General features: G+C 37.4%; 2 protein-coding genes across 4 annotated transcripts; both read right to left on the reverse strand.

The window, feature by feature from the left end:
• Positions 1–267: 267 nt before the first annotated feature.
• LOC107599875 (ATP-binding cassette sub-family F member 2-like) lies at positions 268–6,079 on the reverse strand. Of its 2 annotated transcripts, none has more exons than XM_016291578.1 (15): positions 5,946–6,079; positions 4,993–5,174; positions 4,189–4,401; positions 3,893–4,075; positions 3,321–3,492; positions 3,022–3,117; positions 2,495–2,597; positions 2,297–2,392; positions 2,064–2,183; positions 1,854–1,943; positions 1,652–1,762; positions 1,502–1,564; positions 1,161–1,289; positions 887–1,090; positions 268–770 (listed from the first exon to the last, which is right to left on the reverse strand). In XM_016291578.1, the coding sequence occupies exons 2-15, from the start codon at positions 5,135–5,137 to the stop codon at positions 654–656; spliced, it is 1,842 nt and encodes a 613-aa protein (XP_016147064.1). In that variant the 5' UTR covers positions 5,138–5,174; positions 5,946–6,079; the 3' UTR covers positions 268–653. The 2 variants fall into 2 exon arrangements, with proteins under 2 accessions (XP_016147064.1, XP_016147065.1); XM_016291579.1 differs by having other exon boundaries at positions 4,993–5,176; positions 5,976–6,066.
• Positions 6,080–6,575: 496 nt separating this feature from the next.
• On the reverse strand, positions 6,576–27,001 carry LOC107599876 (SWI/SNF-related matrix-associated actin-dependent regulator of chromatin subfamily D member 3-like). 2 transcript variants are annotated; one of them, XM_016291580.1, is made up of 14 exons: positions 26,924–27,001; positions 24,100–24,287; positions 21,582–21,674; positions 19,705–19,747; positions 17,818–17,940; positions 17,597–17,719; positions 16,074–16,169; positions 13,101–13,202; positions 11,517–11,678; positions 11,334–11,431; positions 10,795–10,930; positions 10,504–10,626; positions 8,229–8,330; positions 6,576–7,799 (listed from the first exon to the last, which is right to left on the reverse strand). In XM_016291580.1, the coding sequence occupies exons 1-14, from the start codon at positions 26,999–27,001 to the stop codon at positions 7,746–7,748; spliced, it is 1,521 nt and encodes a 506-aa protein (XP_016147066.1). In that variant the 3' UTR covers positions 6,576–7,745. The 2 variants fall into 2 exon arrangements, with proteins under 2 accessions (XP_016147066.1, XP_016147067.1); XM_016291581.1 differs by lacking the exon at positions 21,582–21,674.
• Positions 27,002–27,764: the final 763 nt, after the last annotated feature.

Raw genomic sequence — 27,764 nt, forward strand, 5'->3', positions numbered from 1 at the left:
CACATGGTCACACTGTTCAATATATATACCATGGTAAAAATGTCAGAGCTGTAAATTATAGCCTCCTTTTATGTTATTTCACATTTTGTAAGATACTAAAAAGACATTTATTAATCCCAGTTTGATTACAAAGGCAGAGAGAAAGCTGGAATCTTTCCGCTATGCAGACACTAAACCATAGTCCTCCTGGTTCTGTAAAAAACCAAGGCAATATATCTTGAGCAAAATGTATATATTTTAAACTCCAAGAAAAATGTATAAGCCAAATCAATAAATGTACGCTTTTAATTAGACATCATTATTGCAAATACAGCTTTACACAATATTTGATCAAATAAAAACCCATTATCAAGAGTCCTTGAAGTTTACTTTATCGTTCATATGACAGTCTTTGTCCTATAGACCTTCCCTGTTCTAAGTGCGCACCCATAATTTTTAATAGGTTTTTCAAAAGTAAAGTCCAAATACTGTGATGCATATTAACACACAAAAAATAAAACAAGACAGCTACTTCCACTGGAAACCCCAGTGACTGACTCGGGTGTTAAGGGTGGTACTGAGACTGCAGTCTAGCCAGCATGCTTGTATTTCCTGGAGAGCAATAGTCTGGTTGGCAGAGATGTTGGAACTGCCTTCTATGGGGGCTCTATTGGCTATAAATCATGCATCTGTTTGTCGATTTTTGACTTCAGATGTTCCTTGTAGGCCAGAATGTCCTTGCTCCATTTTGTAATGGTCTGCTTTTCACAAACCCAGATCTCCTGAGCCACCTGCAAGGAAACAAACCAATATTACTACAAAATAACAAAGACCTCATGTCAGCTGCATTAGCTTGACTGAGATAAAATATTAGTTAAAATGTACAAGATGGGCAAGATCACATTACCTGCTGAATAAGCCTAAAGTCGTGGCTGACCAGCATCATTCCACCCTCAAATTCATTGATTGCCTCAGCCAGAGCGTCAATAGTTTCAATGTCAAGGTGATTGGTCGGCTCATCAAGAAAGAGCATGTGGGGATTCTGCCAGGCCAGCCAAGCAAAGCAGACACGGCACTTCTGCCCATCAGACAGATTCCTAATAGGGCTCACCTAGTTTAAAAAGGAACGGGTCAATAAATAAAGTAGAATTTATTTGCAGGTAAAAAACAAGACTGCCTACCTGCTGTTTGCCAGTGAGTCCATAGCGGCCAATGATTTTCCTCATTTCTTCTTTCTCCTTAATCGCAGGGTAACACTTCATCATGTATTCCAGAGGTGAAAGGTCAAGCTCCAGTTGCTCGGTTAGATGCTGGGAAAGAAACAAAACGTCACAAGTTAATATTATTAAAACCAGTCTAAAGCCACTGAACTCAAATTATCTGGAGGTATTTTAATATTAACAATAAAGTTATTAATTTGGTCATTTAAGTTAGTGACATCATCTTCACTAATATCAAGCTGATCCATTATAATTACTATATTACTACATAAATACCATGACAAATGATCTAGCCAACAGACCTGATGATATCGTCCAATCTTCACATGGGAGTGTTTTCTAATCATACCGTCTGTGGGCAGGAGCTGAAAGAAGAGATGTTTTATAGACCACAATACTAAAGACTCCCAATTACATCAAATGTGTGAACACCAAATTTAAATGTGTCCTACCTCTCCAGTGAGGAGCTTCAGCAAAGTAGACTTGCCCGCCCCATTGGGCCCTACAAGGGCCACCCGTGAGTCCAAGTCAATTCCAAACTCCAGGTTCTTATAAATATGTGGCTATATAACAAAATAAATGTGAGAACCTCAACCCGGAGAAGGATGCAACAAAAGTGTGTAAAACGCGTTACTGTTTATTAGACCTGCGTACCATATTTTCAGAATACCTGAAGCTGACATTCTGAACCATAATGACAGGAGGAGGGATCTTCCCACAGGGATGAAAATAAAATGACAGGGTCTAAAAGGAGAAGGTAGCTCGAGTCATTTTGCAACTGATTGAAATGTGGCATACAGCAACAAAAAAGGCAAACTGCATAGAGCTGTGCCTGAGATCAAGTGGAAACGATTCTTTCATTACCTTGTCATTCACAACACGCTCAGTAAGACCTGAGGCAACCATCTTCTGTAGAGTCTTCTCTTTGCTCTGAGCTTGTCTGGCCAGCTTGGCAGAACCGTGACCAAACCGAGCAATGTAGTTCTGAGGATCAACAGGAACACGTTTAGATAACCACATCAAATCACAAGATAAGCGGTTAGAGAAAGGCACAGAAGGTTTCCATGTTTACAAAGGTACACGTAGTAGTAGCTTACCTTCATGTGTGCCATCTGGTCCTGCTCCCAGTTAAACCGCTTCATCTGATTCTCCTCCAGTTCCTCTCGGGTCTTTATATACTGGTCATAGTTACCCTTTACAGAAGAGGATGAATGATAAAATAAATGAAACTGCACATTTGTAATTATAAGAAATCAGCCCTGAGTGAGTAGGAGGAACATAATTAGTCATTTTACCGTGTAATATTTCAGCTTGCGCTGGTGCAGGTGAATAATGTTGGTACAAACGCCATTAAGGAAGTCCTGAGAATGGGATATTAAAACCAGAATTCTTTTGAACCTGTCAGGGGAAGAAAAGAAACAAACTTGAGCACACAGCTCTCAGCACAGTGTTGGCAAATAACTGCATCACAATAACCGAATAATTTTGCTATATAGGACACTTTATTTAAAGGTGATATTATACAATTAATTATTAATTGCAACATGTATTACTACAGGGTTAGGATTAGAACACTAACAAAGTGGTACTCTAACATATTCAAACAAAACTGCATTTGAGTTGTGCTGACAGATCAGTTAAACGCTTCGGTCTAGTTTTTGTCAAAGCTCTATCCATACCAAGAACAAACTGCTTGATGGAAGAGCTACAATTCGGCCTTTTGTTAACATCATTTCATCAGCAACAAGTCACAATGAACAAATAAACAAACCCTTTTATACAATATTCTCAAATAGCCTTGGTCTTAAAAATAATGACTTACTGGCTGAGCTCTTCCTCCAGCCACACACATGCGTCCAAGTCAAGGTGGTTTGTTGGCTCATCCAACAGCAACATGAAAGGCTTGAGAAACAGTGCCCTGAAGATTTCAGAAAAACCATGAGATGAAATGGTTGACAGATATATGCAAATGCTTTCATAGAAATGCACGGGGATCAGAAAATATGCTTCATACAGTTTTTGTCACAGCACAGTTAGCACTAAGCAGCTGCGCTATCATTCGGCCTTTTGTTACATCATCTCCCAGCAGCTCTAAACTTGTGTAAGATTCTGAAAGCTCACCGAGCAAGAGCAACACGCATCCTCCAGCCACCGCTGAAGTCTTTGAGTTTCTTCTGCTGCATAGCAGTAGTGAAGCCCAGACCATTGAGGATCCGCGAGGCCCTCATCTCGGCTTTATCAGCGTCCAGCTCCTCCAAACGCTCATACAGCTCCATCAGCTTCTCACATTCAGCTAAAGTTGGACAAACAAATGTAAACAATTAAATTCACAAATTACAAGTGTTCCTCAAACATGAGATTCCTTAAAAACTGGACAGAATTAAGGAGCCTTCTCAAGCAGAGATGTCCAATATACCACGCCTAGGAAAGGAAGCTGTTACAAAAACACAGTTCCTATGAAAACGTGGAAAGTTTTCATTTTGATCTGACCTATTAAAGAAATCATTCTCTAGCAAAATATGAAAATGTTCATTAAACACCTTCATTACATGTTTATCCTTATGCCATCACTGGTTCTCAGACATCTTGGGATCAAACACAATTCATGTTGAACAAGTAAAAGCCAATTGTCATTTCTAGGTGAGCTAATCCTAATACACGGTTTGCATTTGATCAGAGTTGTTGACACTCACAGTCCTCATGAGCAAGCCTTTCAGCCTCTCTCTCCAGCTTGATCCTCTCTTCATCTACCTCCATCACACACTCCAGAGCAGTCTTCTCACTGGGAGCCATCTCACGGGTCAGGTGGTAGATATCAATGTGCTCTGGAATCGGCACCTCCCTGTGACCAATTGCTGACAGCAGCATGGATTTGCCTAAACAAAAATTTTGATACAAGTCAGTTTTCTAAGAGCCTGTCAACTGAAGTCACTTCTGAAGCTACCAAGAGGAGATCTATTAGCCCAACATAAACAGATCATTCATTTACCAGTTCCATTGAGACCAATAAGGCCATACCGACGACCAGAGTTGAGCTCCAAACTAGTGTCACTGAGCAGCTCCTGTCCGTGAAAGGTGAGAGACAAGCTGCTGATGTGCACATCAGTGCTGTTAGGATGAGATGCCAGCACGCCAGTCACTGCTCGAGCCTCGGTTTTCTTCAGCTCAAACTCATCCAGCTCCTTCGTCAAACTGGCAACCCCTGTAAAAAGAAAAAAGGAATATTCAAATGGGTTAAGGAAGATGAGTAACAGGTTTTGAAACATCTTGAATAGAAGCACATGAAAAACCTGTTCAGACCAATGCATACAAAAATAACAGGCAGGCAGAACAAAAATGCAAATCCACTCTCCGACAGTAGATGGCACTTATAGAAAAGCAGAAATACCCTAGCAAAGGTGCGAAATCCATTGTCCATTGTCAATAGCATAGCAAAGAAACAATCAATTAACTTTTTTTCAAATAGCTGTTTTTTAATCTTCTATAAGGTTTATCGAATAACACAGATAGAGAGAAGAGTCAGTTATTAATCATTTCAAATATTCATTGTCGCTTAGCAATATCCTGTTAGCGAGTGCCACCAAGTCATGGTTTTATGTAACAGCAGTGTCTCCAGGGCACATGACCAAAAACAAATCTTATTCTCTAAAAAAAAAAAAAAAAAAGGAGCCTGACCAGACATATTAACAGACATTCATTCAAATTAAAATGTTTATCGCATCAATTTTGCATTGTATATTTGTTGTTTTGGTGTGAACAGGCTTTAAGACTGCCTTTGAATGTTTCTCCTTACCATTGACCTCAGCCACTCCATTCTGCTGGTCCTCCGGTTTCTCTGCATCACCATTCACTCCATCCTCTGGTTTCTTTGTACGTTGACGAGCTTTGGCTGCTTCTTTCTTCTTTGCCGCCTTCTTTTTTGCTAAATCAGATGGCATTTTAACTGAATACCAGGAACAAAACACCTCTGAAAACCTGTGAGAGAGAGACAAAAAAAAGATCGGTTGGGGGTAAAGATGCTCTCATAAGATTATAGAAAAAAAATTACAAAGCACACACTGTTCCCAAACGTACTAAATGTTCAATCAACATTCGATTCGTCTTAACTTAAACTTTGTTCACAGGGTGGTTTTAATGTCTCTTTTTAAGATCCGCCGAACTGCAGGCAGCAGAGGGCAGTGGTTCGACTCGGCTCACGTGGAGTCGGCCAGTACTTTTCCCTGACGCAGTGTAGGCGAATAACTGCAATGGTGAAGTGATACTGGCACAACATAAAGACTCCACGGCAAATTACACCTATGATATTGCGATGAATTTTAAAAGCACAAATAACGGATAATATAGCGAAAAATCGGAGCCGCTACTCTTACGAGAATAAAGCGTGTCTGTTAACTATAAGGCCCGACCAATGAGCCACTTTGCCATGCTAACTAACCATAAAACACCGGTGTATCCCAAATCACGAGTAAATCTTGCTCCCTGGACATAGAACAACTGCAGTTTGTATCCAAATTGTGATAAGATAAGCAAGTTCAGCTAATCAATCGAAAAAACATGTTAGACTAGTTGAGGAGCGCACGCTAGTCTCCGTTACCACGAGCTAGCAAGCGAGCTAACAGCCGGTAAAACTAGCCTGTTAATTCGAAAGATGTCCGGGGATCAAAATTAAACGAGTGAATGAGGTATGAGTTTACTGTAAATACCGATCATCACAGATATAGATAGTTAACACGAGTAAATAAATACCTTTAGTGGAATTGCGCCGTTGTCTTAGTTAGCCCTCTTCCTGATGAAGCGCTAGCACCAGAGAAGCGATCTCATCATGGCTCGCGCTACAAGCGGTAAGAGGCGCGTGTCACCAATACCGGCACGGCAGCCAATCAGAGGCTGATACATCGAACTCTCCACCCACTTCTTTGCATATGGACTGGAGAGCGTTATCTGGGCGTGGTTTGTCTCACGGTTTAGTAGTCACACACAATGACCTAAAATGAGTAATATAATCAACTAGCAATGTGAATCATACAGAAATGATCATTTCAAGGTCAAGCTATATGCTGATAACTTATAGTACCCTTTTTTCCTAGAGGAACAATTCATACAAAAAATACAATTCTATCACTGTTTACTCATGTTTTCGCAACCCCCATGACGTTGTCATCTAGACAGCAAAAAAATGTTTTTTTTTTGTGAAGAATTATCTATACTATACACCTTTAAAATGCGATTGAGGTTTTGATTCATGAATGAATCATTCAGACTGGTTTTGTGAACTGGATTAACGACAATAATGGTCATGAATTTGTATTTATTTTATTAATCTTGTTCAAAATGTCCATAACAGACACACTTATTTAAATAATATACATAACACAGTAAGAATGTCTTGTTAAAAGGTAAAGGGTCAATGCCTCTTAATATGAACACCTCTTGACATTCATGAGTATCAGATTTATTTCTCATCTGTGCATCAAGCACATCTTAGGCCACAGGTATACAAATGCCATCAACTAGTGTGATGGAATATTCAGTAAAATTAAGTAATTTATTGGCATTCACAAAGATGGTGTAACTGTACCTTTGGTTGATGCTTCCTGTGCATATAAGTGATTTAATAAGGCAACAAAGATCCAAAACATTTCGGAATCATGCTAAAAAATAAACTCCTAAACAAACTAAAATATTCACATGCAACATGCGTTACTGTATTTATCAACACAATATATTAAGAATATATTTTGATTTACTGGCATTTAAAGCCTCTGAAAATTATGTTTTCGAACATCGTTTATAAACACTGCTTATGAACAACGCTTTTTGAAGTCTTTAACAATACACAAAAATGGGTATTGTAAACACAAGTGTTCACAAATCAGAATGATTTACCTTGAATGTGTTTTCTTTAACGTGTTAAAATGATGACAATAAATGTCACTTTTTGCAAATAAAGTTGGCTGATTTTCATCCAGTGGATTTCTTCATATCTTTTGCACAGTGCAAATTTAACGACAGAAAAACAAAGGAGAAAGCTGAAAGCAGAATGTGACAAAATATTTAAACATGTAGAAAAAACATGACAGATTCAATATCGATACTTACATACTAACATTTAGCATGACATTAACAGTTACAAAAATTCCCAGGCATCAAAGTTTCATTCATTGTATTTTCTACCTTTTCAAGCCAGAAGACACAGTGTATCTGCACTTCATGTGCGTCAAAAAACTGATGTAAAAACAATTATGATAGCTGCTGTATTTGTGTGTAATCAGTGTGAAAGTGCCATTTCCAAACCACTTTCTTAAATTCATTGCACTGTGAGGTTATATACATTCAACTGTACAGTAAACATACATTAAATAAGAGTGTAATTACACTTTTCATTGACCCTCATTGGTTAAAATCAGTCCAAACCTCATACTGAGAAGGGGTCTAATACTTTCATGTCCATAGAAAACTGCCCAGTGTGGAGACCACCAGAATAAAAGTGACCAAGCCACAGGTGAAGCAAACTAGTTGTCAACTTATTTTTGAAAATAAGATATTTTAGGTGGTTCGCATTGCCAAAGCTTGTTCAAGCTCTTGCCTTCGTTGTTGAATCTACATAAAAGAAAAGAAACATACATTTGTAAATAAAAAGAGCAAGTGAAATTACCACTTTTGATTCTAACATACAACTAACATCAGAAGCAAAAAAAAAAAAAAAGCAATTTAAAATAACCTCACATGATCCTTCAGAAATCATTCTAATATGCAGATTTATTGCTTAAGAAACTTTATTTGAAAACAGCTTGCTGCTTAATGTTTTTGTGGAAACTGATATATTTTCAGGATTCTTTAACGAATGGAAAGTTCAAAAGAACAGCATGTAATTCAAATAAAATCTTTGTAACATTACAAATGTCTCTACTGTCACTTTTGATTAGATTAATGCATCCTTGCTGAATAGAAGTATGCATTTCTTTCAAATAATTCTTACTGACCCTAAACTTTTGTCACTAACATGATTCATTTGCACGTACCCCTCACCTTGCAATAGAAGTAGCGGCTGACAGCTTCCTGAGACCAGGGCTGGTTATAGAACTCTGCTCTTCTCTCTTCCTCTGGATTTCCAACTGTATCTGTCATCAGCTGTAACCAAAAAATCCAGTCCAGTTCAAAACGGCAGAAAAGACAATTTCTCTATCAGCGGTTACATCCTTTCGACCACTAGGTAGAGACACTGTTTCAAAAATGTTTAAACTTTATTTTGGCATACATTAAAGGGGTCATATGATGCTATTTTAAAGATCATTATTTTGTGTATTTGGTGTAACAGAATATGTTGACATGCTTTAAAGGGTTAGTTCACCCAAAAATGAAAATTAGGCTGTGTTTTACTCACGCCCGAGGCATCCTAGGTGTATATGACTTTCTTCTTTCAGACGAATCCAATCGGAGTTACATAAAAAATTGTCCTGGCTATTCCAAGCTCTATCATTGCAGTCAGCGGGTGTTGCAGTGCTTCAGTCCAAAAGAAGTTAAATAAAAAGCGCCCATCCATAAAAAAAAGTGTCTCACAGTGCTCCGGGGGGTGAACAAAGGCCTCCTGTAGCGAATCGATGCATTTTTGTAAGAAAAATAACCATATTTAAAACATAATAATCACTTTAATCTAGCTTGTGCTCACTGTTGTAAACGGAAGCAGCTCCGGGCGGATGACGTATGAGGTTGGCTTTGCGCATGCACCGCTCAGAAGTGACGAATGCGGAAGCGCAGCAGAGAGATCAAAACAAAACAAAGGTCACTAATTAGAAGTACAAAACGAGGATTTGTAAAGAAGAATGTCAGAGGATTTCAATATAAGCCAAGAGGAGACTGGTTTTCCTTTGCTAAAGTAAGGAAACTTTGCTTCCTTTGCTCCTGTAAACAAATGTTGATTTTCACGAGACTCACTGGTGCATGCGCAACTCTAACCTCGTACGTCATCCGCCCGGAACTGCTTCCGTGTACAACTGTTGGTGCAAGCTAGATTAAAGTGATTATTACGTTTTGAATATGGATATTTTTCTTACAAAAATGCATCGATTCGCTACAGGAGGCCTTTGTTCACCCCCCAGAGCAGTGTGAGACACTTTTTTTATGGATGGGTGCTTTTTATTTCACTTCTTTTGGACTGAAGTACTGCAACACCCGCTGACTGCAATGATAGAGCTTGGAATAGCCAGGACCATTTTTAATCTAACTCCGACTGGATTCATCTGAAAGAAGGAAGTCATATGCACCTAGGATGCCTCAGGAGTGAGTGAAACGCAGCCTAATTTTCATTTTTGGGTGAACTAACCCTTTGATGTTCAAAAAATACATAATTTTTCAAATACTGTACATTATTGTAGTTCCTCTATGCCCCGCCTCTCTCAAATGAGTCGTTTTCTACAAAGCCCCTCCTTCTGACAAGCACAGTCTGCTCTGATTGGCCAGCTGACCCAGTGCATTGTGATTGGCCGAACACCACAAGTACGCGTCGGAAATTTAACGCTCTTTCCATAATCGCGAGCTTCAGCTTTCAACATAAATGTAAAGACAGTACATAATGTCCTTAGTTTTACCATCAGTTCAAGCCCGAAAGGGGAACAGAGTCATGTGACAGACACAGTGATGCTGCTCGTATGTATTTTCAGTACACTAGCCGCGATTAAGAAAGCTGACTCCACTGTGATGTGACCCTGTCTCCCATTTTTTTTCCAAAATAGCCTTTGCCCAGCCAGCCTTGTAGGCTACTCTCCTAGGTTCACAAAACTGTCGTCCATAAAATGCGTTGCACAAATTCGAACATCTGGGTTGTGCTGTTCTGTTGTAAATAAATCTTAACCAATGATTCCTCATTGCATCTACTTTTGGAAGGCCAAATAAAGTGCTTTTGCTTTCGCACAGAAACACACAGCATCTCCCTGACATGGCTGCATCAACACTACTCTGGTTCCTGAAACCACGGCTTCTTTCTTTGCATGAACATTTGGGCAGTATTACGCAAATATTTCCACATCGTGACGTAGAGATGTGGGGCCGTGTTTGAATGAGGCGTTTTAGCCTGGTCTGGATCAGCCTTCTCTTTTAGATAGAATAAATCCTTTTGTGGGAGACTTTGAGCTTTGTAACCCTGCAGATCTTATACATGCACAAATAGCTACATAACACACTAAAGAAAAGGAAAAATAGAAATTGCATGATTTGACCCCTTTAAGGGTGCAAAATGTTTTGATATTTGATATAATAATACTGTATAGGACTATGATTTTGAGCGGTACACATAGTTTACATTCACCTTAAGGTCCCTGTTCTGGGAGCAGATCCAGTCCTGGATGTAGCCCTTGGGGTCCCTAGAGAAGCTGAGCATGAAATCTCTTTGAATCTTCAGTTGGTTGATGGACTCAATAGTTTCATGGATCTAAAGAATAAAAAGTGAAAATGTGACTGTTAAGAGAACTCCAAATGTACAATCAGAACATAATAGTTATGCATAGGGTTTATATGAAGTTGAATAAAACAGTATCTAGAAATTCAATTATTCTTGTTCCGGTGGCTTTCACATTTCAATGATAGAGCTCTTTCTGACCTTGTTGTCTAGGGATGCAATCTCTTGATGATTGGTTGTGGACAGCAGGAAACCATTCATCTGACTCTTCAGAGGATCATCAACTTCAACATCAATGTCATAGCAGGCTGTCTTCTTCTGGTCATTTGGGTCCACACTGATAAAATTACAATTGAAAAAGGCATTTAAAGGAACAGTTCATCTGAAAAGAAAAATTCTATCCTTAGTTACTCACCCTTGTGCCATTGTAAAGCTATATGCTGTTGTTTTTTCAGTGTACAACACAATAATACATGACAACCTATAATGCTTTTTGGAGCGTCATGCTATGAACTTATGAAAAAATCCATTCAAGGAATGTGTACAGTATTACATACAGGATTGGAACATAATGAGGGTGAAGTTACATTTTCAAATGAATTATCCCTTTAAATTCTAAAGAAAAACAGGCCCCTTAAATGTCCATTTGTGTCACAGGACTTAAAACTGCTATAGATCACATGATTGTAATTTTGAGGAAAAAATAAATGGAAATACATTCTAAATTTATGACCAATTACCTGATAACATGATTGATCACAATCGGATCAGGGGGGAGCAGTAGATTGGTTAGTCGCTGAGGGATCTCACAAAATTTCAGACGAGGACAGTCAAAGATCTGGAAGAAATTTTAAAAAAAGCTTTTGCTATCAGGCAAAATATTAACACCAAAATGGAGAAAGTATTTTATGATATGGTAGTACCTGCTGGAAATATTTATCACAGTTGATGTACTCCTTTTCATGAGAATCCTGCAGCTTGTTGGTCTTGACGTACTGCCATAAAGCCTGGATGATGCAGGAGCGGGTTTGAGTGTGGATGCCAAGAAGACGTGCAAGGCGAGGATCCAACTTAAACTGAGGAGGCTGAAATGCACAATGGATAAAATAAATGAAATAAACACATTCAGAAATTTCTAACAGAACTGTACTGTTATAAAATATCCACATATTTAGTATATTACCACACTACAATTTACATTCAGTGTACTTGAGTAGTTGACATAACATGTCCATGAACATGATTCAGCAGCAAGAGTTTAGTTTAAAATTTACCATTTAAAAGTTTGGGATCAGTCAGACTTTTAAAAATTAATAATGATACTTGTATTCAACAAGGATGCATTAAATTGACAGTAAATATATTTATAATCTCAAAAAAGATTTATATTTTAAATAAATGCTGTTCTCTTGAGCTTTCCATCTTGTCAAAGAATTGTGGTTTCCACAAAAAATATTAAGTGTAAAAATATTAATGTTTTCAAGAAATGTTTCTTGAGAACCAAATCAGAATGATTTTTGAAGTATGTAACACTGAAGAATGAAATTTCAGCTTTACCATCACAGGAATAAATTACATTTTAAAATTTATAAAATAGAAAGCATAGTTTAAAAAGGATTTCTTATTAAACTTTTGAACGCCAGTGTAACAGTATAAGGTGTATAGCAGTATCCAGTAACTGTACATCTTAGCACCCATAATAATTTATTTTACAATGTTTAGTTTGATCATTTATACCATTTTAATCACATTTATACCTTTGCTATTTAATTTAAATGCTTCCCTTTTTTATAATATGACTACTCAATTTAATCTCACAAAAACAATGTATAATGATTATAAAAGAGTTAAAACATTTTCTAGATGGTTATCGCATGTCGTTTATCTAGATATTGCTGAAACTACTTGACATTTCATGTCAACTACACAATTGCAAATCTGTTTCATTGTCTCTTTTTCTAGATTTAAATATCCATTGTTTAAAAACAAAGCTTTAGTTTTCTGACAAACCAAGCCTCTTCCCATCAGGATGTAGTTAGCAAAGTGAAAATTGCTGTCATTAAAAGAGCCATATACTCACTAGTTATAGCTACTTTGGTGAATAGAGAAGGGCAATCAACCTTTTAGAGATCAATGACTCGACTATAGCTTTTAATTACAGTGCTTTCAAGATGGATAAGACAATTAAGCTAACGCTATCGTTATGCAGATTCATTTCTAACTGGCCTTTCTCAACACATTTACTTGGTGCTATACATTTTGTACTCAATATATTTTATTTAGCTCCCAAGTTGTTTAAATGTCTTAAAACGAAAACTTTATTTCTAGGTCTAAATTAGATTTTGAATCTCAGATTTTTAGTGTGACCTCAGACTTTTACTCAGTTTTTCACATAGTTATCATTTAAAGAGTTTGACGTCATGCCTGTAAACCAGCTATGACATACAACTTCACTGGTAATCCATCAGCCATAATCTCTAATAATAATCTGGCACTCCTGCACGCACCTGGTAATCCAGCATGAGCAAGAGGGTACAGCGCACATTCACATCGCCAGGCCTCTTCACTTGGAAGCCATCTGTCTCCTGGGTCGTTGCAGTGCGGTGCCACTGTTAGGATGAAACACAAACTCAGCCTAAACAACAGGCGTATAATACAAAACCGCTGCATGAGAAGCATACAGCAATTTCGAACCAGATTTTGATATATTCAGAAGAAAATCTGAGCAGTGTTTGCCTGTGTCGAGGGTGTTTGTCAGGGCATGCAGTTGCTAAGATATTCTTAGTGGTTGGTTTTTAGCAGGTTGCTATGCATTTACTAGTTGGTTGCTAGACTATTCTGGCTGGCTTTCTAGCCTCTATGATATTCTGGTTCCTCGATATTGTTGGGTCTTTTATTTAATGTAATGGTCCATTCACACAAAGATTGATAACTTTAAAGATAACTATAACGATAACTATATTAGCGCCCACACCGATGCACAATAACATTCTGTTTATTCCAAGCGAGCGCTGCAGTTTTGTCATATGTCACTTTAAATGCTTAAGCTCTTTAAAGCCGGGGCCGGTTGCATAAACTGTTTAGACCAGTTGGTAATAACTTTTTAAATTCAGTTATGAAAATGCAGACTGGTCTTATTTGTATTAGAAAAGTAAGACTGATTACCCCTTGGCAACTGTTGGTCAAACTAGTTATTAAGACACAGTCTTAACATGGTGGCTAAGTTTATGCAAGTGGCTCCAGGATTGATTCTGATTGCCTGTCAATGTTTTTATCATTTACGAGCTGAGAAAAAAAAAAAAAAAAACACATTTTGATAGTGATTCCAATAATATTGTTGTTTCGCGAAAACTGTGCTATTCTTTTATATTTAGAACATTTTTAAAACGATATCTTTATCATTATAGTCCTTGGTGTGAAAGAGCCTTAAGTGTATGGTCTTTTTTGACTGATTTATTGCCCACAAGGCAAAAGTCATAAATCTGACACCTTTTCTCAAAAAGCAGCACCAAAATTTTATATTTATGGTTGTTGGTTTCATCGCCATAGCCAGCTATGAGGTCATCGAGGTCCAGTCCTCTATAAATTTGTCATGTTCACAGTTTTGCCAGATCCAGCTATTATAAGCATCTTTGGACTTGTCTTTTCTACTTAATTTGACATTTAGAAAGTTAATAAAGTGGGAAGTTGTATTTTATTTTATTTATCATTTAAAAAAGATTTGAACTAATTAAGGTTTATTTTTTTTCGGTTTCATTTGTTTACTTAGCAATAGGAAACCACATTTAATTTGTTTACTTAGCAACAGGAAACCACATTTTGTAAGGAAAATGCAAAAAACATCATGATATTATCTGTCAGAAACGTTATCAACGCTATCAAAAATAGTAGCATTTAACACTAGAACAAAGAATGAAATGAAATATGCAAACACTAGCCATGAAAAAGTCTATGCTATTTCATTCAGTATAGTAGTTACATTTTCACAAAATCATGCTAAAACATTCATAAGAGCACTAGACAAAGTTATCATCTATATAGCAATGGTTATGAAAACTATAACAGTAATATGTATTGCTTCATGAATAATAAACAACTGATCAAATTATCCACCCCTAACCTAGTAAAGTATTAACAAATTTTAATGCAATAACTACGGTATAATTTTACACTATTCATCCCTCTAAAACTGAGAAAACATCTTCCACAAACATCTACATGTCTGTCTCTTTTAAAGTATATATAATGAGTTGTATTTGTAGGGTTTATTATAGCACAATTCTTAACTCCACCCCAGACCTCACAAATTTTCAAACCCTGGTTATGGCCATGATGGGTTTGTTCAAATCAGTATGACTGACAGTATTACACTACTAGTGATATAACTTGCCTGTACATTATTTTTGAGCTATTGAGAGAGAGTGTAAAATCTTAAAATGACCCCCCCAAAATTTTTTTTATTAACTATGGACTGCTTATGCACTGTTTATGCATGGAGGAGACATTCAAGCATGAGAGTGAATAAAATGATTAGGCTCTTTATGCGATCTCCCTTGCATTTTCCCTAAACCATCACATGTTTCAGTGCCATTTGAAAGAGACAACATAATGGCAATGACTCACAGCTCAACTCAATTAGCTTTGCTTGACATTGGAGGGTTTTTCAATGCCATCCTTCTCCGCAGGTAAATCATTCTTTTTGTCACACATGTGTGTTGTGATGAAAATCCACAGTCACCAAGGACAATTTAAAGAGCTGCTGAATGAATAAACCCAAATGCGGCGTGTTCAGCCCGTTCCAATGGGCCGGAGGGGCACAAGGGTCACCCCTTGAGAGCTGCAGACCACTTCTGTGTATCTGCATTCCCAAGACCTCAATGTCCCTAACAAAGTGCATAAATATTAAGTGCGCGAGGCAGCTGGGAAGGTTCCCTTGTGTAATGTAAATGCCTGAGTGTGTCTGAATAGCACCTGTGCACAATGGTTCCTCCACTAAAATAGAGTAAAACACACACTCTCAGAATACAAGGACTCTCAGGGTACTGTAAAAGGTTTTATAAGTTTTTGTCTTCAGAAATGCGTTTCTTTTCTCCCGTTAATACTGCCCAAAGCTCTGTGCTGGCTGCAGTGTCATCACTCCACAGTGTCATGGGCAACTTCCTTATGTAACATGTTGCTATGGAGACCACAAAGATATGTCTTACATGAAGTATGGTTAACTGAACTTTTCATTCTGACATTGACTTTTCTACTGCGTTCCAATCCAATCTGTCACACAGTAGAGGCCAAGAGATTCTTGTGGACATGTACTTGAATGTGACATAATATGGCCATTTGTGACTGCCCTCAACCTTGTTTGAAATGCAAAGAGGACACTTGAGATTCTCTCATATGAATTGCTTCCAACTTTTGTAAAGAATGAATATCAAATATGGTTTAGCGATGTTTTTTATTGCCGTATGTAGTGAGTTAATGCTTACCTCCACTAAGTGGTTGTCAGGGCCATACAGATCCTTATCCAGCTCAATAACAAGGCTCTTAAAAAAAGACGAAAACTTCCTCTTTTGTTTTCCAGGCTAAAGCGCAAAGGGAATAAAAGATAAAGCTTAAAAAAGGGACTTGCAAATTGAATGAAGCCTAAACAAACATTAGCACTGACAAAACAGTAACTTCGAAAAAATTAAAACATTCAATTAGATTAATTAACTTATTCTATGCAATTGAATTAAGCTTTTTAAAGAAAAAAAAGTAATTTGGGTGGATTTGGTCTAGCTTACGAACAAAATACATTTTGTTACGTCTGCTAGATGCAATGAAAAGGACTAAGTTGGATTCAGTAATTATTCAAGCATGTATTAAATAAACTTCCATTAAACAAATGTCAACTGATTGTGCGCAGTGAAATTAAGTTGTGAAAAAATGTTCAGGAATTGATACATTTGCTCATTTTAATGAACTAAATTGAACAATCAGCAAAAACAATGGTCGCGGCAAATTAATTCAACACTGCATTATAGAACAGACAGTAAGATTATTAAAGGGCACCTATTATGCCCTTTTTACAAGATGTATTATAAATCTCAGGTGTCCCCAGAATGTGCTTGTGAAGTTTCAGCTCAAAATACCCCACAGATCATTTATTATATCATTTTGAAAATGCATATTGTTTTATGCATAAATGTTTTAGTCCATTTCTCTTTAAATGCAAATGAGCTGCTGCTCCCCGCCCCCTTTTCCAGAACAGAGCTGTGCTCTTATCTCAGATCTCTGCCAAAAAACATCTGTTTGGTTTTGATTATCATGTATATCGTGCTGAAATCATGCGTTTTAAAGCCATATCAGTTTAAATTTCTGATATACGTTTTTCTGAATGTACACATCCAAACCCACGCAAACAGAGAGCGGCTGTCACACGCATGTGAGTACTAAAAGTTCTCTTTCACACACAAGTTTATGTTAAAAACATGCTTAAGTTACAAAAACACAGTCGGTTATGTCTGTGAAGTTAAACAGCTGGGAAAGAAATCGAATGTCTATATTAGATCGGTGTATTAAGTGACAGCAGCATAATATACAGTACCTATACTGACCGCTGTTTGGGTCTACGTTGTTAAAATGACCCAAACAATAAAATAAAAGCAGAAAATCACTCACTGCTCTGGACTGAACAACTTCTATAGCTCTAATAAGAAGACATTTCTTACTTGAACACTGCTTTTAAATGCTCTGGCGTGAAGATAAACATGGCAGATAGTGTGTGTGCAGCTCACTGCTCAGTCAACTATTGTGGGTGGGGCTGGTAAAGTGTGATGTCACACTTTACGGATTCTGTGATCAGTGAGCTCTGAGACACTGCTCCTGATTTATAAAGATTAAAAAAAAGAGTGGGTGGATTTTTATCATTGTAGGGTGGTTGTGTACACACACTGCCAACACACATCTATGTTAAAACAACATGAAAAAGTGAATTTTGCATAATAGGTACTCTTCAAGTCAAACTTACATCATCCAACAACTTGCCCTCTACACGCAGCTCCCAGGATGCAATACTGCCCTCAGAGTCCTCTGCGTCAGGTTTGGCAGGGTTGAAAGTGTTCGAAATGTACAATCGTAGCTTCCGCTTTTGCTATAAGACAAAAGACAGTTTGAGCTGTAACTACATTTTTCATATTATTGCTGACTAGGAGTTAAATCTCACTATAATTGTGTACTGAAATCACATACCTTCATTGGTCTTTTGAGGGCTTCCTGTATATCCACCCTCTTCCTCATAATGGTTTGGTCAAGTTTGCGCTCAAAAGCTAGGAGGTCCATGTACGCCTGGGACTCTGGCACCAGTTCACGAATCTAATGAAAAGGCATTGTGAACAAGCAACTCTGCAATCAGGTCTAGTAACAATTCAATGCATCATTCATTGCATCAAGATGTTTTCAAAGCAGTTTGATGATAGTCTAAACATTTCCCCTGTAACTTTCTCATTCATTACCAATTTCGGTTATGACAGAAAGTCAATTTGTGGTGCTAAAATTATGTATGTGATTTTGTTTTCAGGTCCCATAAAGCAGAGACTAACACAGTAACAACATTCTTTTTTCATAAACAAAAAAAAACAAGATTATATAACTATAAATATTATATTTATATTATATAAAAAAATATTGTTGTATTTATAATTAATTATACACCATAATTAAGTTATTTGTCACACTTTATTTTAAGGTCCAATTCTCACTATTAACAAACCATTAACTACGACTTTTGCCTCAGTAAACTCCTAATTTGCTGCTTATTATTAATAGTTAGATAGTCGTTAAGCTTAGGTATTGGGTAGTATTATTTATGTAGAATATGGTCATGCAGAATATGTACTTTATAAGTACTAATAAACAGCTAATATATTAATAATAGTCATGCTAATAAACACATAGTTAATAGTGAGAATTGGTCCTTGTACTAAAGTGTTATCCAATTTTTTAATAAATCTAAATGATTAAATTAAATCATTCAATTATCATATTTATATAATTCATTATTTATAATTAATACTACCATTAACTGTGCAAGTCCAACAATATGCAAATTATTAACATGAGGATGTCAATTCAAAATTTTGGTTGTAAAAATTTGAATTTCAGTTGTTTCATGCTTTTGGATAGACGAAAATCCCCTTCCTGAAATTTCCACTTCCACATTGTTAATGTCACAAACAATTTTTATCCTCAATACAAGTGAACCCATATCTTTTTTGCCTTATGATGATAACATGAAAGGTATTAACTCCATTCACCATAACTCCATCAGCATTGTGAATACAGTAATTATTCATATTCTTACAAAGATATACTTTGTTTTAATATGGACTTAGAATATTGGTAAATGTAGACATATACCAATATTCCCGGCCAATTTTGCACCCAAATCAAGTCAATTAGTCTTTGCAAACTGATTGAATATGAAACCATTACCAGATTTCACCAGGTGTTTGTACCACTCTTTACTAAGTCAATGACTGCTTTATATCCTGATTCTCGTTTGTGACTTGTTACTGAAACAAATCATGTATGTCCTTGCATGATACACAGCAAAATTGTAACCTGACGCTCCCCTGATTTTCACAGTGTTGCATCATTCTCTCCTTCCCATGTGACCTCCAGCATTTTACAAACCTCATCATAATGAATTAGGACTTTTCGGTTTAGCTGTAAAAACCCCCAATTAAGACTTTGAGAGGATTAGCCATTTCAAGAACTCACATCCCCTCCAGTTCCTGCTATTGTGGCGTATTACTGTGTCACATCCCGATGGACACATTTGACCAAATCAGTCGTGTGCCTGCACTCATCCCACATTTCCATGTAATCACACACCATCACATTCCTTGGGAATCAAACCCTTTTCCACTGACAGAAAAAACAAATACACAACAGCAGTCTTCGTGACAAATTGGACCCCTCTTGCCCATCCCTTTCACTTTTTTGCCCCCAGAAATAAGAGAAACCAGCACAATTACCTGTACCGTGTGATCACTCTTGACTTGGCAATGGAAATTAAGACCTGAATAAACAAACAAACACAGACAAACAGATAAAAGCCATAGTGATGGACCTCACCCTCTGAGGGAGAATCTTGTCTGCCATTTTTCTTCTCTTGGCACTACGGATGGGGAAAACAGAGAGAAAGAAAGAAAGAAAGAAAGAGAGAGAGTGAAAGCATGTTACTATGGTGACTGATAGCAGAGTCCACAGGCCATCTGCTGAGTAACTGGGACCCATCCAGACGTTTTTCCAGCTGTGTGTGTTTGTGTGTGTGATCAGAGAGAGGGTATAAGAGCGAGAAAAGGACAAAAGAGGTTGAAAATAATACTTAATCATGATGCGTAAATATACATTTTTGCACATTTTATGGGTGCATGTATAGTAGAGTTGCCTTGTTGTTTTAACATCTGGCTGTCTCAGTTATTGTAAAGGGATGTTCACACAGCAATCAAACAGCAAGCTTTTGTTAATATATTGCAAAAATGTTTGTCATTTTTATAGAAGGGGACAGTAAAAATGCTACAGTAAACACCTGTTAACTGTAAGTTATATTACCATATCAGTGACAAACTGTAAATGGCTTAACATGGAATTATATATACTTTTACTTTTACTATACTTTTAAGACTGTCAAGGTTTAAATTACTATATAATTTACAGTGAAAAAAAACAGTAAGAGGTCATTTCCAGAGGTTCCTGCATGTGTGACATCACATTTTATTGAATTGTGTTTCTTCAATGTATATTAGGGTGTAATTTTATGTTATTTAGTTAATGTTTATTGCATTATTTTATTGTCATGTGTGCCTGATGATGTTTTGCACCCTTGTGGCTCTCTGTTTTACCACCTTTATCGTTTTGGTTATCAGTAAATTTTAGGGTAAAAAGCAGATTTTGATATTTGAAGTAGCTATGTTTTTTAACATTATATCATTTAATAAAACATACGGTTATACATTTTCAAATATACAGGCACCAACACGTCAACCTGTAACACTGGTACCATATTTTCTACTGTGAATATCTGGCAACCACAGCTGCCATTTTTATCGTAAATGTAATAGATTTTTTACAGCATAGAAAATCAATTAAAAACAGTGCAAGAACATCTTCTGTTTGTGCAGTCCATAACATTTGTGAAAAGCAGATATTTGCAGTCCAAATGTCTGAAAATACAGACATCTAAAATGTCATTCCCAGCATCAATTTGGACCACAAAAAATGAGTCGCATCCAACTGCTGTTTTCAGAAAGACGTTCCAATCTCATTTCTCTTCTGTCCCCAAGCATGATCCATATGATTCACTAGTGCAGAAATGTTTTTTCACTGACAAAAACATGCCACACTCCTACGGACACCGAGAACTCCTCAGGTCCAGAGCCGAGGAGCACATGACCCCGTCGGAGCAGGAAATGACTGACCACATTCACATCCACACCCCCTCTGGAGTATAAACTTTCTCATGGTCCGACTCGTTCACCCTAAGCCACACTGCTCCTCCAGGAGAAGCGGAGTAGCAGAGACTGAGATTCGGTGGGGGTGTGAGGGTGAATGCCTCAACACTCGTCACGTATTCTTCATCTAAAATTAATCATTAATGCATTCAGATGAATAAAATGAGCGTTTACTGAACGTAGGTCAACTATAAGAGAGAAAACACTGTCAATGAACACAAATGGCATGACAGAAGGGTCACGCAGCCCGCACACAAAGCTAACTGACCGCAACCGCATATTTACTCCACATGCATTCATTCTCAGGTCATGTCGACTGTTGTGTTCACTTAGTGAATGTCATTTTTGATTGGTTTTGACTTATCTGTGACCTTAAGTGCACACATGCATTTGGGGAAATGCTTCAGTCAAGTTTGAAGCTGCAAACAGGGAACAAACCAATCAGGCAGGGTCCATCACAAACTGTCAAACTAACATGCAGCAGAATAAACGGCCTACTTGAAGGATCCAAGTGAAGGATCTGATTGGGCGTCTCTCATGTCCATCTGTCTTGCAGATATCTCATTTGCTGCTGGAAATCCAAGTGGTTTCCTATAGGTTGATTTGGGGTACCTCTAGTTAGTTAGTAAACAGAACTTTTCAGTAACAGCCGATATTGTACACATATAGACGTTATTCCTGAACGCAGAAGTCACACCTGACTCTTAACCGGAAGGATGCTTTGCATTTCCGGTCTCCAGTGTTTCTAGTCAAATTAGCATATATTCCGAGCTCATAATCTAATGTTAAACCTATTAAAATGTTTTTAAAAAAGCACATGGCTCCATAGCGCAATCACTTTACAGTGCCACAATGACCGTCATTTGTCAGTGCTTCACTCCTCAAAGTTTAATGAGTGTGTAGATGATAAGAAGCTGCCGATGTTAGCTACATTAAAAACAGATGGGCACTATTTGAATGGGTTCCTATGGAGACCGGAACAGAAGAGCATCCAATCAGAAGTTAGAATTCGTAATGATGGCGCTCAACGTTTACTCGTGTATATATATAGGCAATATCTGCAAATATACACTAACCTTCAAAGGTTTGGGGGCAGTAACATTTAAAAAATATTTTTAAGAAATAAAACCATTTTTATTCACTGCAAGGACATTTACAGTATAATGTTAAAAAAAGATTTCTATTTTAAATAAATGCTGTTCTTTTAAACTTTCAGTTCATCAAAGAATCCTGAAAGATGTATCATAGTTTCTACAAAAATAGTAAGCAGGATAACTGTTTTCACCACTAATAATAATATAGGAAATTGTTTTTTTTTTTACAGCATATCAGAATGATTACTGAAGAATCATGTGACACTGAAGACTGGCCGCTGAAAATTCAGCTTTGCATCACAGGAAATTACACTTTAATATATACTTAAATAGAACACAGATATTTTAAATTGTAATAATATTTTATAATATTACTGTATTTTGATCAAATAAATACAGCCTACATTTATATTTGATTCCTTAACTCATTTGTGAACTGTTTCAATTATTTATTTTTAAATGTATGTAGACAAAATACTATAGATTAGATATATGTTTAGATTTAATAGGGGTCATTTACTGATTATTTGCCATGACATGAAATAATTGTCGGCTTATTTGCATCAGGCAAAATGTTAATACCTGTGCATTCAGCAGTATTGCAAGATGATGAAATTCTAGCCAAGAATGTACGGAGATAAATGTCTTGTATTTCGATAATCCAGGTCTAACATTTGTTAAACTGTTTGCTTTTATTGTAGCATGGGTATAGATTAGATATATGTTTAGATTTAATAGGGGTCATTTACTGATTATTTGCCATGACATGAAATAATTGTCGGCTTATTTGCATCAGGCAAAATGTTAATACCTGTGCATTCAGCAGTATTGCAAGATGATGAAATTCTAGCCAAGAATGTACGGAGATAAATGTATTTCGATAATCCAGGTCTAACATTTGTTAAACTGTTTGCTTTTATTGTAGCATGGTCTGTTGAATTCAGTAAGCTGCCCTTCAGCAATTACAGCTGACACTCTTACATGCATATATACAGTTGAAATGAAAAACGCAAGGACAAATACAGTACTGCGACAAGACAGATGAAAACCTGAGAAAACTAACAGCAAATTCCAAACATCACTTTCACGCCCTTGGGAAGGGAATGCTTTTAGCAGGGTTGTTTCAAATGAAAATGAGCAATGGAATCCCTTCATGAAGGTCCTTTCCGCAAGGCTGTTGGCAAAGTTTAGAGGTGATCGTGACTTTAAGTACACAATTTTGTCATTTGTGATAACATGATCCTATATGTAAAATCTTTTGGAAACAAATGCCACACAGACAGCTATGTGAATCAAAAAGATTTAATATTTGACTGACACTAGGTTTTAGCAGCTACATCAACAGAAACAAGAGTTTTGAAGTCCAGTTCTGAAAATCAAATGTCAGTGACAAATTTCCAAGAACAGGCTGTACCAAAATGGGCTCATAATACAGTACGAGACACTAATGCCCTGCAGAAATTCAGCGTCCTCACTTCAAGTCTTCGACACTTCTGCTTAGGAAGGGCACTGTGATACTCTGTTGCAAAAGGCAATAGCAGTAAGTGTATTACTTATGATAACTGTTGCACTAATAATATTCACCAAGAAATATTTTGGCATTTAATAGCGATCAAAATGTTGCCTGTTGTTTAAAGTTAGAGCACCTACACCAGCCAAACATAAGATAGTTCAGTCACTAGAGAGCGCTATACTTGGCAAGAGCTTGCTGGCAAATTGTAGGAGGAGCAAAATGAAGACCATAAAACCTTAATAAAACTTCATACAGTTATATGTAGTACCTCAAAATCAAAATGCCCAGATTTCTCTTAAGACACAGTAGGTTCAGGGAACACGTATCTATTATTTATCATCTGTTGTGTGCACTGATTAAATTCAACAGAATAAGTGAGAGGTCAGAAAACAGTTTAAGTGGCACTCACTTTCTGGAACGGTTCTGTATGGGGGGAGGCTGCACTGGCTGGGTTGGGGCAGGACGTTTTCGGTTGGGGTCTAGGGCTGGGTTAGGCATCCCTGGCCGAACTGGCGGTGTTCCTCCATATGGAGGTCCAGGAGGCCCCATGGGAGCACCTTGATGGGGCATCCGAGCCCCTGAGGTCATCCCTGGACGCTGTGGAGATGAGAAAAATGTAGACTAAAGGTCAGACAGCCACACATTTCTTTGTTGAACACTTTTGACGTGTTATAGGATGTTATCTCTGTGACACACAAAACATACGAAGATACATATGCATACATTCGTATATGTATACTCATCAAACTTGTAGCTTTTAAATCAATTACAGCAAGCTGACATAACGCACAAAGACTCTTTTGAGTTAAGGCGCTGTTATGAGCTCCTCCTCCAGTATCTGAAGCAGAACTAGGCCAGGGCCTCTCGCACCTGTGCCTGTCACTTCAGAAGCAACAGCTGCTCGCCCTCTACCGAAACACAGAGGTGCTGGGGAAGTCAGCCTAATGCAGTCTAAATGACAACTGTGCAAACTGTGATGCTAAATAACGTCTCATTTAATCTAGTCCACATGCATTGTGCTTTCTGGAATTAGAAATGTGTTTTTGGGATTTTTTTCAATATAAATCTGGACTGATTTGCATTGTGAAACCACTATATGAATAAGTCTGAATAGAATTGATTATTTAATTAAACATAGCAATTACAATAATGTAACTTTTTACAGTAAGATTAGCAATGCAATAGTTCACAATGCAATACAGCATTTATTATGATAGATTATTGTTAATACATCCACAAACACAAATACGTTCACATTTTATGCATAAAATTATATAAAGTATATTCAATAACAGAATTTATTTTAATGATGTATATATTAATTAACATAAAACAATGTTATATTTATAAATTAACATTATCCGATTAATAAATGAGAATGTGAAAAGTGCTATGTATAAATAAATTTAATGGAATTAATTTATTTAATTAAATATAGCAATATTGCATTCGTCAACAGCAGTTAATGAAATGGCTAAAATGAAATAGAATAATAAATGCTATCAAATTATTGTTTATATGTGATTGTTAATTTCTACATACAACATTTTTGTATATATTACATTTCATTATTTAATTTATTAATACAAAATTAATTGACATAGAAACAATAGTATATTTATGAATTACCATTAATATTGATTAATAAATGCTGTTAAAAAAGCTCATTGTTAGCTCACAACACCTAAAGCATAAATTAATATTTGAACACTGTAAAGTGTTACTCGACTGGGTTTTTGTCCTGTTATTATTTCTCAATGCAGTTAGTGTGCTGCAGAGGAGATCTGAGGTATGTTGTTCATGACTCATAATGGCAGAGTCAATAAGTCCCTGTGACTCTCTGGATGTGCACCAAAGTTGTGGAAACATCCTGAATGTGAGCCAACGTCCCCAGCTCCAGTCCTCCCTACAGTGCGGGTACAGTACATCTCTGCCAGAGATGCTCCCATATGGTGCTGTGACCCTCACGACCCGATCATCGCTTCCCAAAGTAGGCCAAGCTCCAGAGGTGTCCAGGCCCGGTCCAATCTCAAAACATCTGAGTGAAGAGGCAGTGGGCTGTGAACATGTGGACGCTGCGGGAACGGGTGCAGGTCTCTGCACGCCTCTGCCAATCCCTGGCTCTCAAGGTCGCAATGGAGGTGTTCAGGGCACAGGAGGAGGCCGCAACGCTGGACCATCACACAGGACAAGTTTCTCAACACTTTCTCAATACTGCTGTAGCTTATACTACATACAGTATCTGTTCTGAGATACCAATACCAGAAATATTTTTGTAGATACTAATATTATTGTTCTCAGTCCAAAGAATCTTTATTAACGGCGAAAAAATCAGTGGGTTTGAGATTTTTTACCTTCACCACACAGCTTAAGGCAAACTTTGCAAGTTTGTAGTACAACCTGTTAAATAATGAAAATGTATTTAACAGGTTAGAATGGTTATAAAATAAAATGTAAAAAAAATCGAATTCATTGTACAAGGTCTTTTAGCAATCGTAGGCCGAGTGATCTCTCATTTATAAACTCATGAAGAGTTTGCATTCAACCCCAATCCATCAGTTTATGAAATATCTATACGTTCATATTCATGAATATCCATTTCAGGAATAATATTTCCATAGTATCAGTGGCTTTGTTAAATAATACATGGCAAAAGCAAAGCTAATAGAGGGTTAGGATGTCTTAAAGGCTGTGTTTTAGCAAAGAAGCCTCTAGAAACAATACCTTTCATTTGGTCTGATATCAAATAGTATTAGAAAGCAGCCTCAAAATAGTTGCACAACCACCAAAAGTTCTCAAAAGTCTCTGTGAACCTTTCATTCGCCCACATTTTTATGCAGGAAACACATACAATCAAGTCTGCTTCCACTACATGTTCACGATGAAATACCACAGCAGGATGTTTATGTGTGATCTACCCTTGGGGTGCTCCTGATACACAGCCTCTTCTGCCTGCACACACACCAAAAGAGCATCCTCTGTTTCATACTAGTACTCGTCCCTAAAAATACAAGTATCGCTCATACTTCCAGCACCAGAGTTTCTCTATCCTTATCCTCCTCCATATGTTAAAGACAATAACCTTTCACTCTTTCTTCTACACTCGGTCCTCCACGGCTGTTCCTGTTTTATAAAAACCAATCTACATAGAAATGAATGGATAAGAGCCGCTGCATCTTAGTTCTCCCGTGACACGCTTCCACATGCACAAACACGCTCGCTCTCTCACTCACCACTCCATGGACGAGAAACTCAAACAGTTTACTCTTGGTGGCTTTACGAGCTCCTCCGGCAGAATCCTCCATGTCCATGTATAAAACCCCCAGTCTCTCTTTTGTTCCCTCTATTCCTGGGCACCTCTGCCTCTGTGCGCTTCCCTCACTTTCCCTCTCCTCCCTCCCTCCTTCTCCGCACTCTGACGATCCCTTTCTAAACTCTCTCCCTTTTTAAAGCGTGTCGGCGTGTGGCCAGATTCGAGTCACTCTCTCTCTCTCTGTTTTAATGTAGCTTCCCTTACAGACTCTGGGTTGGGAAGGATGAGGGTCTGTGAAGGGGGCTGTCACTGGACCACCGTTGTGTAGTGGAATGCCGCTGAAAACAGGAACATGGCAATCAGGGCTATCAAAACACAGACACGGTGCTGTTCCAATAGGCGGTTATGTGGCGGTAAATTATCCTTTTGCTCTCACAGCTGCTTATTAAGTCTGAGAATTATATCAGGGTAAAGTCTGAATGACTAACACTGGGGAAACTATAAAGGAATGTTTCCACAGGCAGGATTCTGAAGAATTGTCTGTGAATCACCCTAATGGGTCCATTCAGATTATGCCTCAGAGTTTGTCAGTAAGCAAGCAATTAAATGGACAGTTCACCCAAAAATGAAAAATCTGTCATCTTTTGCCCACCCTTGTGTCATTCCAAATCTGACTTACTTTCTTCAGAGCAACACAAAAGAAGATATTTTAAAGAATTTGAGATCCAAACAACATTGGACCCATTCATTTTCATTGCATTGACAAAAATAAATAAATACCGAGCCACTGAGGGTGAGTAAACAATGAGAATTTTTATTAC

Source organism: Sinocyclocheilus grahami, unplaced genomic scaffold (assembly GCF_001515645.1).
Source record: "Sinocyclocheilus grahami isolate Dianchi unplaced genomic scaffold, SAMN03320097.WGS_v1.1 scaffold274.1, whole genome shotgun sequence".
NCBI lineage: Eukaryota > Metazoa > Chordata > Actinopteri > Cypriniformes > Cyprinidae > Sinocyclocheilus > Sinocyclocheilus grahami.

Excerpts from the sequence above, each read along its gene's own strand:
- LOC107599876 (XM_016291580.1), bottom strand. The coding sequence starts at position 27,001 with ATGGACATGGAGGATTCTGCCGGAGGAGCTCGTAAAGCCACCAAGAGT. Across the intron at positions 11,679-13,100 it reads TGCTCATGCTGGATTACCAG|CCTCCTCAGTTTAAGTTGGA; the intron begins GTGCGTGCAGGA and ends TGTGCATTTCAG. Across the intron at positions 8,331-10,503 it reads CCCAGAACAGGGACCTTAAG|CTGATGACAGATACAGTTGG; the intron begins GTGAATGTAAAC and ends TTTTGGTTACAG.
- LOC107599875 (XM_016291578.1), bottom strand. The coding sequence starts at position 5,137 with ATGCCATCTGATTTAGCAAAAAAGAAGGCGGCAAAGAAGAAAGAAGCA. Across the intron at positions 4,402-4,992 it reads TGGAGTGGCTGAGGTCAATG|GGGTTGCCAGTTTGACGAAG; the intron begins GTAAGGAGAAAC and ends TTCTTTTTACAG. Across the intron at positions 1,290-1,501 it reads AGATTGGACGATATCATCAG|CATCTAACCGAGCAACTGGA; the intron begins GTCTGTTGGCTA and ends TTTCTTTCCCAG.